General features: G+C 41.7%; 1 protein-coding gene across 2 annotated transcripts in view; it reads right to left on the bottom strand.

Moving 5' to 3' along the window:
- Positions 1-19,103, bottom strand: part of mrpl23 (mitochondrial ribosomal protein L23) — a 40,579-nt gene that overhangs the window by 3,786 nt on the left and 17,690 nt on the right. For both annotated transcript variants that reach the window (XM_083894086.1, XM_083894087.1), the window contains exon 4: positions 18,339-18,412. In XM_083894086.1, coding sequence (XP_083750212.1) covers positions 18,339-18,412 — 74 coding nt within the window. The remainder of the gene's footprint in view (positions 1-18,338; positions 18,413-19,103) is intronic.

Here is a 19,103-nt window from a genome sequence, read left to right as displayed (position 1 = left end):
GACTAGTTTAAAACTAATTGTCTTGCTATTTTTTTTATGTCCCCATGGTTTCAAAGTTGTTGTAGCAATAGCTGGTTTGAGAGGGCACCGTTTAACTGTTAGTTTACAGCTAACTGAGTCGCTGCAAGGGCTGCTAATGATAGGCTTCTGATAATAAAAAAGAGAAAATGGGGAGGAAATGCCAACGAGCTGTTAATAATAATGCATTAACAGTTAAGCAGAACATGTTTATGGTGCAAAAAGAATCTTTTACTTCCACTTCAGTGTGATTACATTCAACACCCCCTATAAACTGGCTTTTGTTCCATAAAAACAAAAAACTAGGAGCCCCGATAAGTTTATTTTGTGTTCCACTGTAACTACATTTTCTGAGGTACCGACTAATCCAAAATTTGAATTGCAACATAAAACAAGACGACGTGTTGTTAAAAGGCAGACGCAGAGATCACAGGATTCTCGACAGAAACCTAGCCTTTATGCATGAGAACTGACAACACTGAACTGATTTGGCACCAATCATCATTCAGCCACTACTATTATGGATTATTATGGAAACGACGAGTTCATGTTACTCCATATATCCTGACCATCAAATACTAACTTTAGAGTAGTGAGAATAAAACAAGAAACAACCTTCAGTCAGAGGAAAAGCTACTTTGTTCCTGTCTTGCAGCAATGCCTGTACTGCAAAGTATGGGAGCTTAGTTTTTTTTTTTTCTAGGGTGGGTGCAGTAATGCATGAAGACAGATGAGAGTGCAGACACAGTCAGGAGCAGGAGGCTTAGTCAGGCAGGGGCAGAAAGCTGCCAAACACCAAAGAAGCACCTAGAGACCAATGGCCTTTGCCAAGACCCTCAGTGTCTCCTGCACTCGCACACGCTGTCATCGAGGAACACAAAATCCAGAACACAAACACAGGACCACGCCAAAGGAAGTTTGCTGCAGCAGTAAGGGGAGAAGTGATGAGGAGGAGGAGGCAGCATGGAGAAAGATGGTGATCACGGCACTAAAAACACCAAACCTGGAAACAGGAGGAACAATGAAGCAGCAAACCAAACAAGACGTCACCCAACTTGAACCAAATGTCATTGCATGACAATTCCCACTTATTCAGTGCAGCATTGGACACCTTGTATACACATGGTGAAAAATAATACTGGCCTCAAAGAGCATGATTCATCCCCCCCCTCCCCTCCCCTCCCCTCCCCTCAAAAAAACAAAACAACAAAAAAAAGCACCAAGGCTTGATAAACAAGTCTCATTGTTGCTGTAAGTGTATGTGTGCATGTGTCATGCCTTTGATGGACACACTAGTTCCATCGTGACATACAGTGCTGGCAGCCAGTATTTATGTGTTTCTGGGAAACCTATACACGGCGCTGGTAAAAAACCTGTGTACCCTCAGTCTCCAAGCAAAACTCTAGTGTGTCTCTCTATATTTATGTATGTGTGTGAGTGACTGAGGAGGAGTGTCAACGAGGGCACACTGATTCACGGAGGAGGAGAAGAAAGAATTGTCCAAAAAAAGGACAAAAGTAGGGAAAGATAGACAGCCATTATGTCCCTATTTCCTTTCTGTTGCCTACTACGCTTCCAAGACCACACGACACATGAAACAGAACGAGTGGAATCTTTTTGCTCAATGTGCCATCGTCTTCCCCACACTCCCTACTGAATCGAGCTGCCATCCAGGAATACTGGGACAAGGTCCCACACTGCTAGCGATGTAAACATACTCCTCTTACGCACATGAACAACCCATTACACCCACAGTTTCCCTTTCCAAAGACTGTGTGGGGGGGAGGCTGGTGGGGTTAAGAGGGGAAGGCAAATGTTGTCATTGACTCAAGACCAACCCGTCTCACTTTCCCCATCTGTATGTATGTGTATGTTTCCTTTTTAAAAAGCTAATTCAAAGTCTTGTTCTGCTCCAGGAAGTGTGCATTTAGTGTGTCGGTCTGCCCTGTGTCACATTTGGGGATCACAGTCAGACTTTTTTTTTTAACCAACTCACAGGGGACAGCTGTCAAATAAAGAACAACAATCGAGTGTCCCCTTATTGTTTTCACAGTAGTTACGCTGAACAGAAAGTGGTTTGTGTCTTTATTGGCATACGCAGCTCAGACTTAGACTGGTGTAAACCTCCAGGCTACAAATGTCTTTCAATGAAAGGTTTCCAAGTCTAACCTGGGATTGTGAATATATATATATATATATATATATATATATATATATATATATATATATATATATATGTGTGTGTGTGTGTGTGTGTGTGTGTGTGTGTGTGTGTGTGTGTGCTCAAGCGGATACAACAGAGTCACACACAAACCAAAAGTAATCCTGTTTTCACCCCCACAGGGAAAATGGGAAAGAGGAGAGCAACAAGACCGAGTGAGCAATGGAAACAGACACACAAAGGACAACTGTATTCTGTGTGTGTTTCTTTCTAATAATTTCCCCTTCAGAGGAAAAAAAAAGAAGAATGTTGAAAGAATGGACAAATGTGTGTCCGGCAACCTTGGAATGCAAGCGAAATCAATACATGGGAAATGTGAAAGGGGGACCTTTTTTTATGCATGAGCTTAGATTTAAGTATGAAATATGAAAGCCCTTGGTTATTTTTGGTTTGATGTGTTAAAATGTCTTTGATGAAAACAGGAAGGTACTTTTTTTCCAAACCTGGAGCTGAATAGAACATTATGGCACAGTCACCAGGGGACAACACAAAAGGCTGATTCAACCTGCTGCTCTGAGAGTTAAAACAGGGGACATGACTGGACAGGACAGGAGCGCGACCAGACATTGCAATGTGACAGATGAAATACCCATCAGCATTAAAATGCCTCCGACTTTGCTACGCAGTGAGGTATGCCACAAATGTCAAGAAAAAGAAGAAGAAAAAAAAAGGCTTTCAGAAATTATTACTTAACCTCTTTGAGGTGAGTTGACTTCATTTTCAAATAATTTCAATCCACAGGATAGCTTTTTTTAATGTATCAGGTTTTACATCTTATGGAATAAAACCAATATGACGTATCATTTTATTACTTTGAAGAAGTTGTAGTTTCACAGCTTCACAGCTGTAAAACGATTTGAGGTCGAACGGTGACTACGATTAAGAGCATCTCAACAACTTAAAATTGAATCCATTACATTCTAACCGTTCTTTAACGGCCTGGGATCAGCCAAAATGTGAACCTGTGCTATTCATTGTGACCATATGAATGAGACTGAAATCAAATATCCCTCCTTTAGATGACTAGGCCTATATTTAAGGAAGGGAAAGTGAGCCATTTTTAGGGCTGTAATCAACCAAAGAAACTCTTGGTCGACTAAAGCCCTGAAATTTCGACCAAAAATCGACTAATGGACGGGGGGTACTTTGCGGGTGCGGCTCTTTTATTTTGAAAAGACCCGCAGCCACGGCTGGAGTTCAACAGGGTCTGACGGCTCTGACAGCGTTTTGCATTAAGTTCATCTGCGCAATACCATAGCCTGTGATATCCGAAAATAACTAGTTATATCAGCACAATAACTGTTGAGGAATACAGAGCGAGATTGAACAGCGCAGCTTCGCGGCTGAGACACAAATAGACCACGGGACGCTGCCGCTGTTGCGGGCAGGTGCGCCTGCAGTTATAAAACCAATCAATGGTTATTAGACTAAAACATTGAAATATGCTAATTATTCTGATGTTAATACTCAAAACGGACGGAGCAACCTTAGCTTAGCGTTTTTAAATGATATGCCATGTTTGTAGTAGAGCTGTGAAAAGAAAACTGTTGCTTGCAAAGTTTGCGTTTCACTTTTTTACCGTCATCTACTTTTGAAAAATGCTGCCACACTGCTGATGTCTTTGACATGGATGCGACAGGAGGACTGACTGTAGCCTAACATGAAAAGCTCAAAATTCACGTCTAATTAATGGCAAAGCTAATCTGTCTGTCGCTCATGAGCCACGGAGCGACAACAACCCACTGGGCTGGACTAAACCAAAATAGTGGAAAACAAGGGGGGTGTTCTCTGAAGACAGGCTGTTACCTGTGAAGCATGGGTGCTGTAAAACACCCCTATTAGCATGTGGTACTTTCCTCCTAATGAAATTCACCATAAAAAAAATAATAAAAAAAAAATTGAGTCGACCAATCACAATTTTGGTCGAGCCAGAGCGTGTCGACCAATTAGTCGACCAGTCGACTTTGACTTTACAGCCGTAGCTATTTTCAAAGTCACCGAATGGTGAAAAGTTGTCATCAGACCACAGACAGAATCTGGACCTCACAGTGAAACAGAGATGTGTCGACGATGCGGGATGAAAACTCGTGAAACTGTGGCTCATACAGCTGTTGTCGTGTAAGCCCTAACAAAGCACAGACATCGGAGTGAGTGAACGTGGGCGGGCGTGCGTGTGTGTGTGTGCAGTAGCAAGAGGGGCAGACAGTGAGGTGTTCAACGTTGTGGTAGAATCCTCTTTGACCTCACAGTAGGAAATCCAAGCAGAGTACAGAGGAAGAGACCACAGTGGTGGGGTTACCAGGATTAGAGCTGAGGGCAACCCCCCTGCTGAGAGGAAAAAGTATGTACACAATGTATATATAAACCCAATTTATGGGAAATGTTGACATGCAGCATGCTCTTTTTTTCAGCAATGTGTGCAGTTGCACAAGTTACAGAACAGCCAGCATCATTTCAAGTAAGAGAAGGTTATATGCCTTGCTCAAGGGCAACTATACTAGGGAAGACCAATTACTAGGGTCATTCAAAACAGGTTTTAGCAGCCCGACTGCAGTTTTTGAAGGTGAGATCACATCTTTGTGAGTCTGTTTTCTTTGGTCTCAACCACTTATAAAATTTTGTTGCATTTTTCTATTCAGTTCATTTAAGTTCACACTGCCTAATTACAAGTGAACGGAGACTTGTAAAGGAAAATCAGATGGACTCACAAGTAGCTTGTTTATTGGACAGAGTTTTGGCAACCTGTCATCCTGTAATATTACAGATTTTGGCAGCCAAGGAGAAAGAAGGATAAAAAAAAACTATTTGATTCATGTTTCTTTAGGTTTAACTGAGCATTGTGGATTTGTCTGAGCCTTTTTGCCATAATTTACCATTACTGGCCTTCATGCCAGAGAAAAATGTTAAAAATGTGATCAGTCAAAGCCAAGGTCTGCTTCGGTTTATAATGTCACACTGGGCTTTCCAAACATGAGTAACTGCTAGTCATCCCAAGTTAACATCAATCTCCTTGTATCCATGAAAAACTGACCAAACAAAGGTCAGCATGTTCATGAGAATGTTTTGCTGGTGTTTTTTTTGTTTTGTAATAACTGAATGACTATACTACACCTACAGTGCTGTGCAGAAGTATTAGGCTACAATTACTAAAATGCAGTTTTAGTAATTGTACAATGTTTTCAGGAAAAAAAAAGTGTCAAGGTATTTACTGTGACTGACCCAAAACACTTGAAAAATAGCATGACCATGGCTCTCTTAAAAACCTGGAATGTAACACTAATCAGTGTTACTAAATACCTGAGTTAAACTCTGACAGCGCGATAATATATAAGACCAACGTTCAGTCACATCATTCCAATACAAATGCCAATGATCACTGAATTTGACAGACATAAAGACAACAAAGCTGGTGGTGCTGTGACATTTTTGCACAATGCTCTCAGCAGGTTTGCTTGACTTCTTTTAACTGACCGAAACAACGGAACTAAAGTTAGGAAGGATGTTTTCACATTGAGGTGAGTTAAGGAATCCTCCCAGACATCTGACAACACATCGTTTAGTGATTTATCAGCTGCTATCTGAATCGATGTGGTTGTCTTCACTTCAGAATGACGTTGTGTTAAAGCATGTTCTGGTGTCGTCTTTGGAAATTCACATGAAATGTTGAAAAAATGTTGAAAAACCATGATTATTGATGTATCTTATCACAATTATGTTCTGCAAATTTTAGTTATGGATAAATATAGGATTCCAAGGAATGGAAATCATTTAAAATTGGCTATCCACATGTTGTTTTTCCAAGTTTCAAAGGTTCTTTGCTTTGGTAAATTGTAATATTAATCCCAATACCACACCCATTTTCGATTCAATTGATTTTTTCATGTTTTAATTTTTTATGCTCAAATCAAAAAAAGAGTATGTAAACATATGTAGTTGGGTTGCACTTTATTCATTACACTGCATCTATTCTGAGTAAAGGTATGCTTTCCAACACAATACCAACTGCAAATTTAAGGTACTATACCCTCGCTGTGATTATACTGTTTCCTAGAACTTCAATTGCATCATGTAGAAGGTTTTTCATCTGTAAACATGGAAAAGAAACAGTCAAAGAAAACTGGGAGAGGCAGGAAAGACGATGCAAGAGGGCAGGAGAAGAGAAGAGATGTAGCCTGATGATTGTAAACAGCTCTAGCTGCCAGGCCTCTGGGTGGGCCACACATTCACTCTCACTTTATCTCATTGACACACACAGACAGACACACAAATCTATCCCTTAGTGACTCCATCCAGACCTTCTGGTGCAAACTATTCCAGTAACAGAAATGAAAAAGAGTGAAGAGAATTTAGGCAATAGGGTTAAAGAAAGTTAATACCAAGAAAACATGTAAAACCTGGACGATTTCCTATCAGCACAGAGTGAGATGAAAAAGATTTAACCTGAAGATGTTAAATGATACAAGGGAAGAAAATGTAGACCTCATCTGATCTTTGCTCAAATAAAATAGGTAAAATGTCAAACGTTTGCAATGACACGAGAGCACGAAGGACAAAGTGTTAGCTAAGCATGAGTGGAGCACAGTGAAATCATCTCTAAGTGACTGTGAGAGCAGACCACTAACCAGTAGAATCCTGCTGTGGGTTTGTGCAGGGTCATGACCCCAACACTCCCTCCAATTACAATGACTTCTCTTCCACAGCCCAGCAACAGCTAAATAACTTGGTCACAGCTTTGGCTAGTGGCAGTGTACTGTGTGTTTGGGTGCTTCTCGATGTCAAGCATTTTAATAACCATTACATTTACGATCTATGATCCATATGGAGGACAATGTTTGCAAGAGAGTGTTGTGTCTGTGTCAAGACTTCAAGAGTTTTATTTGCCATTTGAACGAAATTTTGACAAGTGTAAAAGTGACAAGTTCAGGTAACAATGGTTGATGTCCCTGCACTTATATGTTATATATTTAATGCATCGATTCCGTTATATTTCTGTCTGTTTTTGTTATTTACAGATTTATTTTGCATCATAAATATGCTTTTTTTATTGTTGTGAGCTACATATGAAAACAAAGACTTTTACTTTGACATGTAATTGCAACAGCATGATGGATTATCAAGATAGAATTTTAATTTCTGATCACTAAACCGTTCATTTTTCCCCAAATTGTTGGGACTGTTTTCACTTGACCCAGCCCCTCCTGACCAGAGTAGAAGTTCACTGGCCCCCCAGGTCATTTTGAGTTTGAGGCCCCTGGTGTACACAGATGTGTATTGTTGTGCACAAATGTGAAAACAAACTACTTTTAGACTTATATAGCTGTGTTGATATGTTCATACCACCAAGACAGTGGTGGCTATGCTTTTTATGCAGAAGTACATTTGAGGTTACACCAGCTGTAGGAAATACGACATATAAATAAACTTTAATATTTGCATTGGCAGTAATTTATACATACGCAAAAGTGACAGTAAACGGTGAGACTGGTGCTACAAAATTGCATTGGATTATACGCATACATTATATCCAGTGAGCCGTCTAACAATGAACAGACAAACTCAAGACTGCGACTTCGTTCGACTACGTACGACTTGTTGTGTTCTGTTTTGAGAGGCTCTATTCATTTTAGCCCAGAATTATATTTTATTTTATCACATCAACAAAAAATGTTTATTCTACTGGGCCTGAGATTGTCTTTATTTTATTATTAGTAGGGGTGACTTAAACTAACTTGAAAAAAAGCGTTCTATTGTACATATTATATACCACTGTCCCATTCAATTTAGATACATTTCAACATTAGGAACAGACTGACAGACATGTGACATGGATTAATATTAGAAATATGACTGACTGAATGAATGCATCAGTCAATTTTGGTTTATGAAGGAAAAGAAAATTGAAGTTATCCATAATTTCCAATCGCAATACGAATCATTGTGCCAGCCCTAGTGCTTTTTGGGCGAAAAAAAACCAGAGGTCAAGGAGGTGAGCAAGAAATTACTCTGAAAATACCTTTATGATCTATCACAAGGAACTTCAGACATACGAGTGCAGGGTTGCAGCACCCATATATATCTGCCTAGAGACTCCAAAATGTGTGTATATGTGTGTTCGCAAGTACACTTGATAGTTTTCATGTCTGGGCATGTCTTCTCCCAGCCGGCTAACTGGAGACATTGGACCCTGGTAAGAGAGCTCTCAGGAAAAGATCATCACTGTTTAAATAGACACCGAGCCAAAGACATTAACATCCATCTGCTTACAAAAACAACAACAACAGCAGCCGCAACCGAATATGACAAAACCAAATCTGTTTACATTAACAGCTGTAAATCATATCGTTGTTAATCTTATGATACGAAAAACCATCTCTGAACCTTAAAGCCAACTCGCACCTAACCTTGCCTTTCTCAACCATCCACCCCAACACACACACACACACAAACAGCTGTTCACTATCATTATCCCCTCCATCTATGTCAGTCACCCCCCCAACCCCCATGATGTACCCCATTTCTCTCTCGCCAATGCATGTAAACAACCATCGCATACCCTCCCCCAATTTCAAGCACCCCCTCCACCTTCCCCACCCCCTCTCAGCCCGACCCCACTATCTAGGCTACCAAACACAAACACAGTCATACCCTTGCTCAAAAACACACACACACACACTAACACACTCAACCCTACATGCAACATAAACATCCAGGCAATGCCCCTGCCCCCTCCCCAACTCTGAGGAATGTGAGGACCAGCTGGTGGAGAAAATAAAAAACGAAGAAGCAACCAAAACAGGAAATGCATCAGCAAGGGCCTATCAGAAGTCGTTATCAGGCCAGTGGCAGCCCTGTTGAGAACCTGGGTGGCGCCGTATGCTGATTGGCTGATCAAAGTGGCAGCTGTGTCATTACAGGTCAGAAGGTCAGGGGTAATCAAGAAAGGTTATGAGCATGCACACTCGTGCATGTGTGTGTGCCTGTTGGTGTGGTGTTGCCATGGCTATCTATGTAGGGGGAACCTGGAGGAAACGTGGGAGGAAATTATGGTGAGGACAGAAATGCTGCAGAGGGAGATAAAATTAAATAAAGATCAGTCAAAGATGACAAAAGGAAAGTCAGAGACGGGGGGAAGAAAGACAGATCGGAACTGAGTGGTCATTCAGCGGAATTTTTGTCATTTATTTTGACATGACACTGGATTCCTATATTAATCCACGAACGCATTTGTCCAACTCAACACTTGTTTTTCACGATAAGAGTAACTAATATGACATTTATTATTATTAAACCTTGATGTAATCAGGATAATCTCTTTTACAAGAGTGTCCTGGCCAAGACAGGCAGCAGCCCAAACTACAAGTTAGACATTAACAACAACATTATAACAGCACCATAATCACCAAACTAGTACAAAATAAATACACAGTGAATAGATTAAAGTAGGGATGCACCGATTAATCGGCCAGTGACCGGAACCGGCCAATTTTCACGTGATCGGCCGCAATCGGCGACCGGCCGGTCAGACAGAAATATTCCGATTTTAATAAGCCGAGCAAATGCACCCGCATCGTGCAGCATCAGCAACACACGTGCACGCGGCTACATGCACATGTAATAGAGTGTAGGGCGGGGCGGTATACGGGTTCACACCGAATACGTTTTTTTTTTCCATATGAAATGAATTTTTAATATACGGCCATACCGGTGTATTTGATCACACAACATCCAGTATCGGCAGGTCAAACTTCTTGAAAAATCGGAATCGTGTGCACTGAGCATTTGTTTGTTGTTCATCAAAATCAGTATGCGCCGAGAGCGCGGGCGGGCGGGAGAGAGAGAGAGAGAGAGTAACGAGTGCGAGCGAGTGAGGTCTGCGGTCTTGGCCATTAGTTCATTTACTTATTTTTGTGTAGGTCTCCACTCCTTGTCACTGAAATGTGCTGCCAGCAGTGACTTCTTTTCGGAGAGAAATCGCTGCAGCGGCTCTTGTAATTTAAACACTCTGGCCAACGATCTCCCTCGGGATGCGTCAAGAGTGAGTCATAGACAGATGCGACGGAGGGAATCCGGTCATTTTTCAAAATAAAACATTGTTCAGACCCCGCTAATAAATAAAACGGAAATAATGTAAGTTATTTATTCTTTCTGTGCGATTAAAATCAGTTTAAAAGATCTACAACAATAAGGTTGTGCCTCCTAGTCATTCAGTAGCCCAAAGAAAACTGTTAACAAACAATAAAAGCACAGTCATGTCATTTAAATTTGAGTCACCAGACCTGAGATGAGAATAAAAAATCAGCAGAAAAACAGCATGTGAGATTCCAAACTGGAAGGTTATGACCCTCTTCTGTTTCCTATAATTCATGTTCTCCCTCTCCACTGAGCTCTTATGAAACCTTACACACACACACAATTTTACATGTATTCCATATGAGGAGACATATATATTTTACACTAAAATTAGGCAAGTAATCACGTTCAACGTTAATAAACTCACTGTAAATCAAGGCTGCGGAGCGGAAGTGAAAACACTATGGAGAGCAATCAAAACGGAACTATTTTACATCCCTGCTTGAACAGGCCATATCATCACATCGACTGCCCCCACCCCCCACCCCCCCCACGCCAAAAAAAAAGACAGAGGACAAAATTACCGTATTCGCCCAGGTGTCATGTTAACATTACTGCCGATTGGAGACAGAGACGATATAAACCCGAGTCTATTGCAGTCATCTGATCCAGGAGTGAATGTCGATTGTATCCATTCCCATTGCAGGGAAAAGCCAAATGTTAGCAGGTATTAGTGGGTTCTCGGACCAGTGGAAAAGAGACTTTAAGGAAATTGAGGTGTTCCAGGAAAAGCTTCTGTTTACTGGCATAAATATACATATATACACACAGAAAAACAATGAATATAGTATCAGTATATTATTGTTCATATATATACACAGACAGACAGACAGATAGATAGAATAGTGATAGTGATAATTGATAGTTGAATGACTGGATTTGCAGTTGAGTGAATTTGTTTCTCTCAGTCAGATTTTTTTTGTCTATATTCTTAGCACAAACTTCGGTCAAATGTTTCTCCTTCAACAGTGCCCGAGAACTTACTGAACTTAATAATTCACTCAATAACGCTCTTGTTAAACATGTTTGTGCAGTTGGAGTGCAGAGACCGTCTCATGGATTTTCTGGAAAAGTTTGGCCTTGATTGCGTCATCACACTGTCCATTGTGGTCATTTTTTTCATAAATTTATGATCTACAAATTGAAGGACTGGAAATCCTTCTTACATTGTTTTTCCTTAAAGCCTCTCGTAGAAGGCTATGATGTATTTTATACAAACACAGAACTTGAGGGCAGAAAACATCTTTGACAGCTTCCTCTGGTTTCTTGTGAACAGATGGGCTCGTGTTTGTGTTATGTGTTTGAATATTCCTGCTGTCCACAGACATTTGGGAAAATGAACAAGTCATTGCCACAACAACTGATACCCACTTGAAAGAAGGGATATCCTTTTCTGTCAAAACAAGTAGACCTTCAAGTTTTAGGGACAGCAGAAAATGTTTGAATGATATAAATTATTTGCAATACAATCCTTTTTTGCGTAATTCTAGGAAACTGAAGAGGGGTTCAGCATACGGGAGAGACATAGTTCTGAAAAAGAAAATGTGGTAAGAATTTAAATAGCAATTTTGAAATGATGAATCATCCAGTCCTGTGTGAAAGAGAAAAATGAGACAGACTGAAGGGAAGGGCACTGGGGAAAAGTGGCAGAAGTTAAAAATGTTAATTGGTGTGATAAGCAAGGGTGAGGCAGCACAGGGAAGGGAAGGAAGCAGAGTGGCAGACAGACAGACAAGGCTATGTAAAGCAAGCCTGTGTTTGCGTGACAAGGTGAAACAGAGGAAGAGGGAGGGAAGAGGAGAGCAGCAGCCATCATGATCCAAATGGTTGAAAATAATACAATTCCACATAGATAAGCAAGATTTCCCCCACAGCAGACTGATTCAGCACCTCCTGCTTCAGACAGTCATGTCTTGGTTCAGAGTGTGGAACAGGAATAGGAGGAAAGGCAAGGGGTCACAGGATGGGGGGGGACTGCAAACCCCCCATCCTGTGACCAGCTCCAACACCACTATCACCACAGCCAGAAACACACAGTCAGACATAAAGTATACACAGCCCTAGAGAGTCTATTGTTAAGCAACAAGGAATCAAGACCTGATGAGGAGACAGAGGAGGAAGAGGAGGTTAGTGAGAGAAGCTCTGCAGCAAAACGTTGCCATCTAGTGTCAGTCAAATAGAGAAAAGAATCAGACGAGGGCACAGCTGTCCTCTTATAATCACTCTCTATACAGCTGTGTATTTTTCTCCCCCCTCCTTTTCAGCTGTGTCACAACTCCTCCATGTCTCCATGTTTGCCACTCAATCTCTCCCTCTGTTTGTTTGCCTCTCTCACTCCCTGTTCTCTTTCTCTTCAAGTGATGCCTTCTTCATGGATTGAGCCGGGGTGGAGAAAGCAACAGAAAGAAACACAGGAAATGAGCAATTTGAATGAAGCTACCACTTATTCTACAACTGTTGGTCTAACCCCATATCTTGTTTTCTTCTGTGGCCACTGAGACAGGCCAATGCTTTGGGGCAATCTGACTGGTTCATCTGGTGTGCTGTAATGCTGTCAAGTGAACAGAGCCACGGAGAGAAGCCATGACGCCTTTTTTACTACTTCTATGTAAACTTGGCCACCAGGCACATAAACAACAGCGCAGACTAGCAAAAAGGGGCTGTTTGTATGCAAAAGAGAGCTTCTTTTAACGTTTTTTTTTTGTTTTTAAAAACACTGGTTATAGAAGATTAGGAAAATTATTATTTTCAGGGTTTGAGTGTGTACACATCCTCTTAAAATGTTAGGAATACATGGCCACACTTAACTTGTGTCATGTTTTACTCTTCTATGCCGACTTCAGATGCGGAGAGAAATTATCAAATTATGACATCAAAACAAGTTGCTTACTTGACAAATAAAAGTCACTTTTAAGGACAACACCTTGGACAATATGTGAGCTCAGTTGCTTTCCCTTCCTTCTGCTGCAAAATTTTCACTTTCACAATTTCACAATTACCACATCTGCTTTCACTATTACAGACTACATGAAGTGAGCTTTGGTCTACAGAGAAACCATATTGGTAGCATTTTATAACCTCACCCAGTGAAAAGACGGACTTAGGAGCACGGGTGACTGTGGATGTACGTGGACTTCTAATCCCTGCTAATTTTATTGGGTGTATAAAAGCTGTCAAACAAAAGTTAACTCGGATTTTTATGTTAAATGGTTGCAAACATCCCACGGGTACCTGGACGTGCCAGGCAGGGCCAAATACACAAAGACCACAAGCTGCTGCTCCTCCCTTCTGACCTTCTCTGGAAACAACTCCAGTTAAATGTCTGACATTCCTCCCGATACACAGAGACCATCACAGTTAAAATAACACGATGGAGAAGCTATACATCTTCAAAATACCCATTCCCATTCTGTGAGAAAATCAAGTTAGAAACATGTTCCTATGGTAATTTATATATATAAAAAAGTGTTCCCTTCATTACAATGGAAGTTAAAACCACAAAATTGCAAATGAAATAAAAAAAGCAGCATGCTGTCAGACGACATTAGACATTGTTACATTTACAAACCGCATTAGACGTTTTCAACACAATACAGCACTATGGATCATTCAGAAAAGCTGAGAACGATCAGATATCCCATTCACATATTCAAAGCATCACCCACCAAGGGCTTTCAACATGCACTCTCAGCACTCAGACCACTGAGGTGCTGCAGCTGGCACCAGCCAGGAAAGCCCATTTGCAAACTAGCTGCTACTCCAAAGAAAATAACTCCTCCTCGGGCCAAAACTCACCACTGACTTTTCATTTACATGCCAGGCAACGAGCACTTTATCATTAATGTTTGACTGCCAATAATGTTGCTGAACAATGACTTGAAAAAGTTCAAAATCTATTTTATGAAAAGCACAAAATGGGTTTCTGAAAGTTTCAAGTAAAAGCAACATTTAAATGGAAATGGTGGTACGGTGCACTTCAGCGGTCAGATGGGCCAACAGAATTTAATAAGGGTAAACCACAGGGTCTGACATGCTTTAGGAACATGGCTGACGGGAAAGCCTTCTTTGCTACCAGACACATCCTGATTTTAATCAAGTCAACTTTGAAAAAGGGTTCGCTACAAGAGTGCTGTAAATAGGGTGGGTGTAACTGTGCTACGATATTCTTAAAAACGGTTAGACATTGTTTCTGCACAAAGTTAACAAGAACCAGACAAAAAAAAAGTCTGATTACACCTACTGTATATGAGGTAATGTCTACAAGAGGTCACGAAGTGCAGTGCAGGATTGGATTTTCCAGCATCAGCCCCATACAGCCGAAAGATGGAGTGTGCAGAAAGAGTGCAGAAATTGTATACAAACGTTAACCCGAGCGTAGCAGCTTAAGTTAGCCTTCAGCTAGTCCTAGCAGTGCATGAACGCAGTCTGCTTCTAAACACACACTGAAGTGTAGCCAGATCTAAAGGCTTTATGATAGACTTGAATTCTCATTATTGCCCTTCTGTTCGGTTACACCACCACCAGCACAACACACACACACACACACACACACACGGTCTCCCTGATCGCATTGCCCAGTATTTGGACCTCCTTGCTCTGGCACGACTCCACGCCTCCCCTCAGCTCACCCCTCACAGACCATCACGTACGCATACGCACTTTCCCACACACCGAGAGCATTTCACACATGCAGACGTTTTTTCTTCCCCCTATACTGGGGTCCCCCCTAAGCCTGAGGAAAATGGCCGTCACGGAACCCCGCAAACGGGAGGCCTCCCCTCAACCACAAACCAAGAGTAAGGAATGAGAGAGAGAGAGAGAGAGAGAGAGAGAGAGAGAGAGAGAGAGAGAGAGAGAGAGAGAGAGAGAGAGAGAGAGAGAGAGAGAGAGAGAGAGAGAGAGAGAGAGCAAACATATTACTGCTGCAATATTAGCTGATGGAGGGAGAAGGGGTAAGAGAGGGGGGGAGAGGAAAGGATGAGGGTAGAATGGGGGGACCGCGGTGTGAGCATCGACCCACAGAACACTCTCCCACATGTGGAGTCAATTAGGAACAATCTTGTTTTCTACCCACCGCTGAAAAAGGAAGGAGGGTTTTTTTGGGGCTCTCTCTGTGTGTGTGTGTATGTGTGTGTGTGTGTGTGTGTGTGTGTGTGTGTGTACACAAGAGAAAGAGTGAGGTAGGAAAGAGAGTTGAGAAGGAGCATGTTTTTTCCAAAAACCTGCCAAAGAAAAAAGGCCAGATATTCGTTTTTTTATCAAGTAATTTAAAGCACAAAGAGCCTGCATCTCAGCATTTCTACCCACTGTTCACTGACAAATGAGCATGGCTTCAGAAAACCGCAAAGTGACTGTGACTACAGAGCAAATGACACTCAAGGAAAAAACATCAGTCCTCCAGGGCTTAGCATGCATGAATGATGCACACATCACAAGTGTGGGAATCTTTGTCTGTGTGTGTTTTTCTGCAACTTCACACCTAATGTTGTCATGTGTATTTGGCGAGACAAAAGCATCACCAAATACGTTCCCTCTGGGAACTACAGAAACACACAAACATCACAGGCCACTTCCTCAGTGTCAGACAAGAGGAAGTCTCCCCATTAAAACATTCATGGCTGCTCTAATTTTGTATCCTCTTTCAAATTGTCATGTTTAGACAATTTTCATTATTCATTCGTTTCAAGATTGATGGCTCCCTGTCGAGTGGGCGGCACAGCGTAAACAAGCGTCTAAACTACGATTGATTTATCTGGCCAAGATTAAAATGGCAGTCACAAAACAAAGGGCCTTTGCTTTTCACATCTGCAACAAAGGTGCTTTAAAACACTGACTTTTTTTTTTGACATTTTGAGGAGTCTTGTTGGATTTTAAAGACTAACAGACTTCAAACATATGCAAGATGTGTGGGGAATGGGCTTTTCTGACCCAATGCTCACCTCAATCACAGGTGTGAAGGCAACGGCCTTGAGGCAATGAGTGACTCAACTGAAACGTTGCAACTAGGAATGACTCTTAAAAACATGTACACACTTTGAGTGCACATGGTTGCTCACATTCCATCTATGGCATGATGCACATACACAGCGAGGAGAGCTATACCAGATAACCACATCTCAATATTTCCTGGCATGTAACCAAAGAGAACCTTTCACCCTGGAGCCTTCCAACAAACCCAGATTGTTGCTTTCTCATGAGAGCAGCCAGAGTGTGCGAACCACAGAGGAGAGAGAGGTAGAGCTGTGGGAGTAGCCTGACTGTACGTACAGTGTGTGTAAATTAGGGATGGGACTATTTTGTGGACAAACCGATCGACAATCGACACGTCCGCACCTCGACAAAAACAATTTAATAAAAAAAAAACTGTGTCACAAACACGTAAAGTTCGCGACCAACAAGGTTAAAGAAACTGTGCACGAAAAGGTGAGCCTGCTGCCCAGGCTCCCTGCGCTCTCACATGATGGTGAGCGCATTGAGGAGGACGAGTCACCGGCCAGTTTTTTGTGAATGGAATAGGTGAGGGCGGGTCGGTAAGGTCACTATGGAGCTTCGGCCGATGTCCCTGGTGCTCAAAGGCTGGTTTGTAGGATGAGTGTGTGGTCAGTCACCTGTAACGTTAGCCTACATGGTGACAACAGCAGTTCTCTCCAGTGGCTCTGCATGTCCAAGCGATTGTGTGTGCATGGGTGCAGTGCGAACGAGCTTGCGCTAATGTTCACAACAATAAGCTGTCTACACAAATGAAGACGGCATCTCAGCCATTCAAGATCCTGCACTCTGGTGGACACAACAAGCGTAGGTTCAAAAACCTGAGCTGTCTGGCAACACCGGTGCCAGCAGAGAGAAAACTATCCTCTCCGCTTTTTTGTGCTTTTTTTTGCCCCTCATTTCTTTTATTATCACTGCTTTGATGGTCAATAATGGACATTACAGGCATGTTTTTGAGCCTAAACCGAAGTAGTACACTGTAGAATAGTTTCCACACCCGCATTGCTGCTGTTGCTGCAAAAAAAAAAATCGACACGTGGACCTCGACAATCGACTCTCAAAATGTCTGAAATTCCCATCCCTAGTGTAAATATTAAAATCTTTGTCATGAGAACAAGGGAAGAAATGGCAGGTTTAAGCAATAACGCTAGTCAACAGTTTGTGCATACTAATTGTTGTGTGTTTTTGTATGTGTTCATACCCATAATTTTTGTGCGTGTGTGTGGGCGAAAGATCCACTCAGACCAAATGCACTGCAAACTTTTCACACGCACGCACGTTCTATGAACCCAAACAAGAAAGCAACAAGAAGCAAAGAAGGTGAGAACAGGACAGAAAGCAAGCAAGGAAGTGGTACTTCCTGGTAACATTTGTGAAAATAATACATGTGTGTCATTTGTTTATATGTCTTTGGTCACACTGTTGTTGACTAGTTCTAGCATTACCCTCAGGCAGGTAGTCCCCAGTTTACTTGCCTTCTCACATGAGACTTGCATCTCACACAAGCAGTGTGGCTGCTCTTATCCGCAGTGTGCCTAAATACAAAGGAACAAGCTCTGCAATGCAGACATGCTGCACATGCATCGGGTGCAACGATGCAGATGCAGATGGTAAACATGCTGTCAGTCTGTGTACGTGCATGCGTGTCTGCCCGAGTCATGAAGAGACAGAAAGAAAGAAGAGAATATAGGAGCTTCAGTACTCCTTGTATTGAAAAAATAAATCATACTGTAATCAGTGGTGCCATTCAAACGCTCTGAATGGGGTCAGAGACAAAAGACACCAAAATGTCCTTTCCTCCTAAGTGTTGTGTTTAACAACATAGCTCAAATAACCAAAACAAAAGCTAACTGTGCACTGGGTATTAGACGTCTTACACTGAACTGATAAACGTCAGTGAGCTAATGCTACTCAAACACACTAAACAGAAAACACTGAATGTAAGAGGGTATGTGTCTGTGTGCATGTGTCTCGTTCTTACCAGCTGAACATAGGCTACTTTGTAGTCAGGCTTCTTAACCTTCTGGTTTAGGTGATTCCTCTTCTTGTTGGAGCCTGAGAAACACAGAATAGTAGGCGTTACATTAGTTGATCAGCAGGCAAAAAAACATGACTAAGCACTTGTTAATGGTGACAACAAGGACTATGGTGGATGTAGGGATGGGCTCCATGACATGACAATATATCCTGAGAGCGATGATCTTTCACTGAGCTAGCTTGCCTTTTTAAAAAATTACAAATACATCAAACTGGAAGGTCTTTAACGGTTCACCAGGTGTTCCCATATATATTATATAAAGCTCTAAAAATAATGATTTTCAGATAATGTAATACAGAAATAAAAGATGGGATTAAGTGAAACAATGATGCAATACTATACGTTTGTATAAAATGTTTGCCACATTCTCCATCCTTAAGTGACGTCAGCAGAATTACTTAAGCCCAGTCCTGATGTCTATTTATTTGCACCACAATTATCACATTATGTGTCATTCCTATGTGAACAACAGTTAATTTGCAACACTTTCCTGTTTATTTCCCCCTAGAACTGAGAATAATTTGTCTGCACGTGCTGAAACACACACAAGACTGTATAAGGCAGGTTAGCCTCTTTCACAACTGGAAATGGTGATGACATCATCCTCTCTCCTGTCAGACCTCCTCAAGTCTGGAAGACAGGGGACTTAGGGAGATGTGTGTGTGTGTGTGCGTGTGCGTGTGCGTGTGTGTGTGTGTGTGTGTGTGT

Source organism: Microchirus variegatus (assembly GCF_963457635.1).
Source record: "Microchirus variegatus genome assembly, chromosome: 8".
Classification (NCBI taxonomy): Eukaryota; Metazoa; Chordata; class Actinopteri; order Pleuronectiformes; family Soleidae; genus Microchirus; species Microchirus variegatus.
Note: the sequence above shows the minus strand (reverse complement) of the source record. Positions and strands in the feature narration are given on the sequence as shown.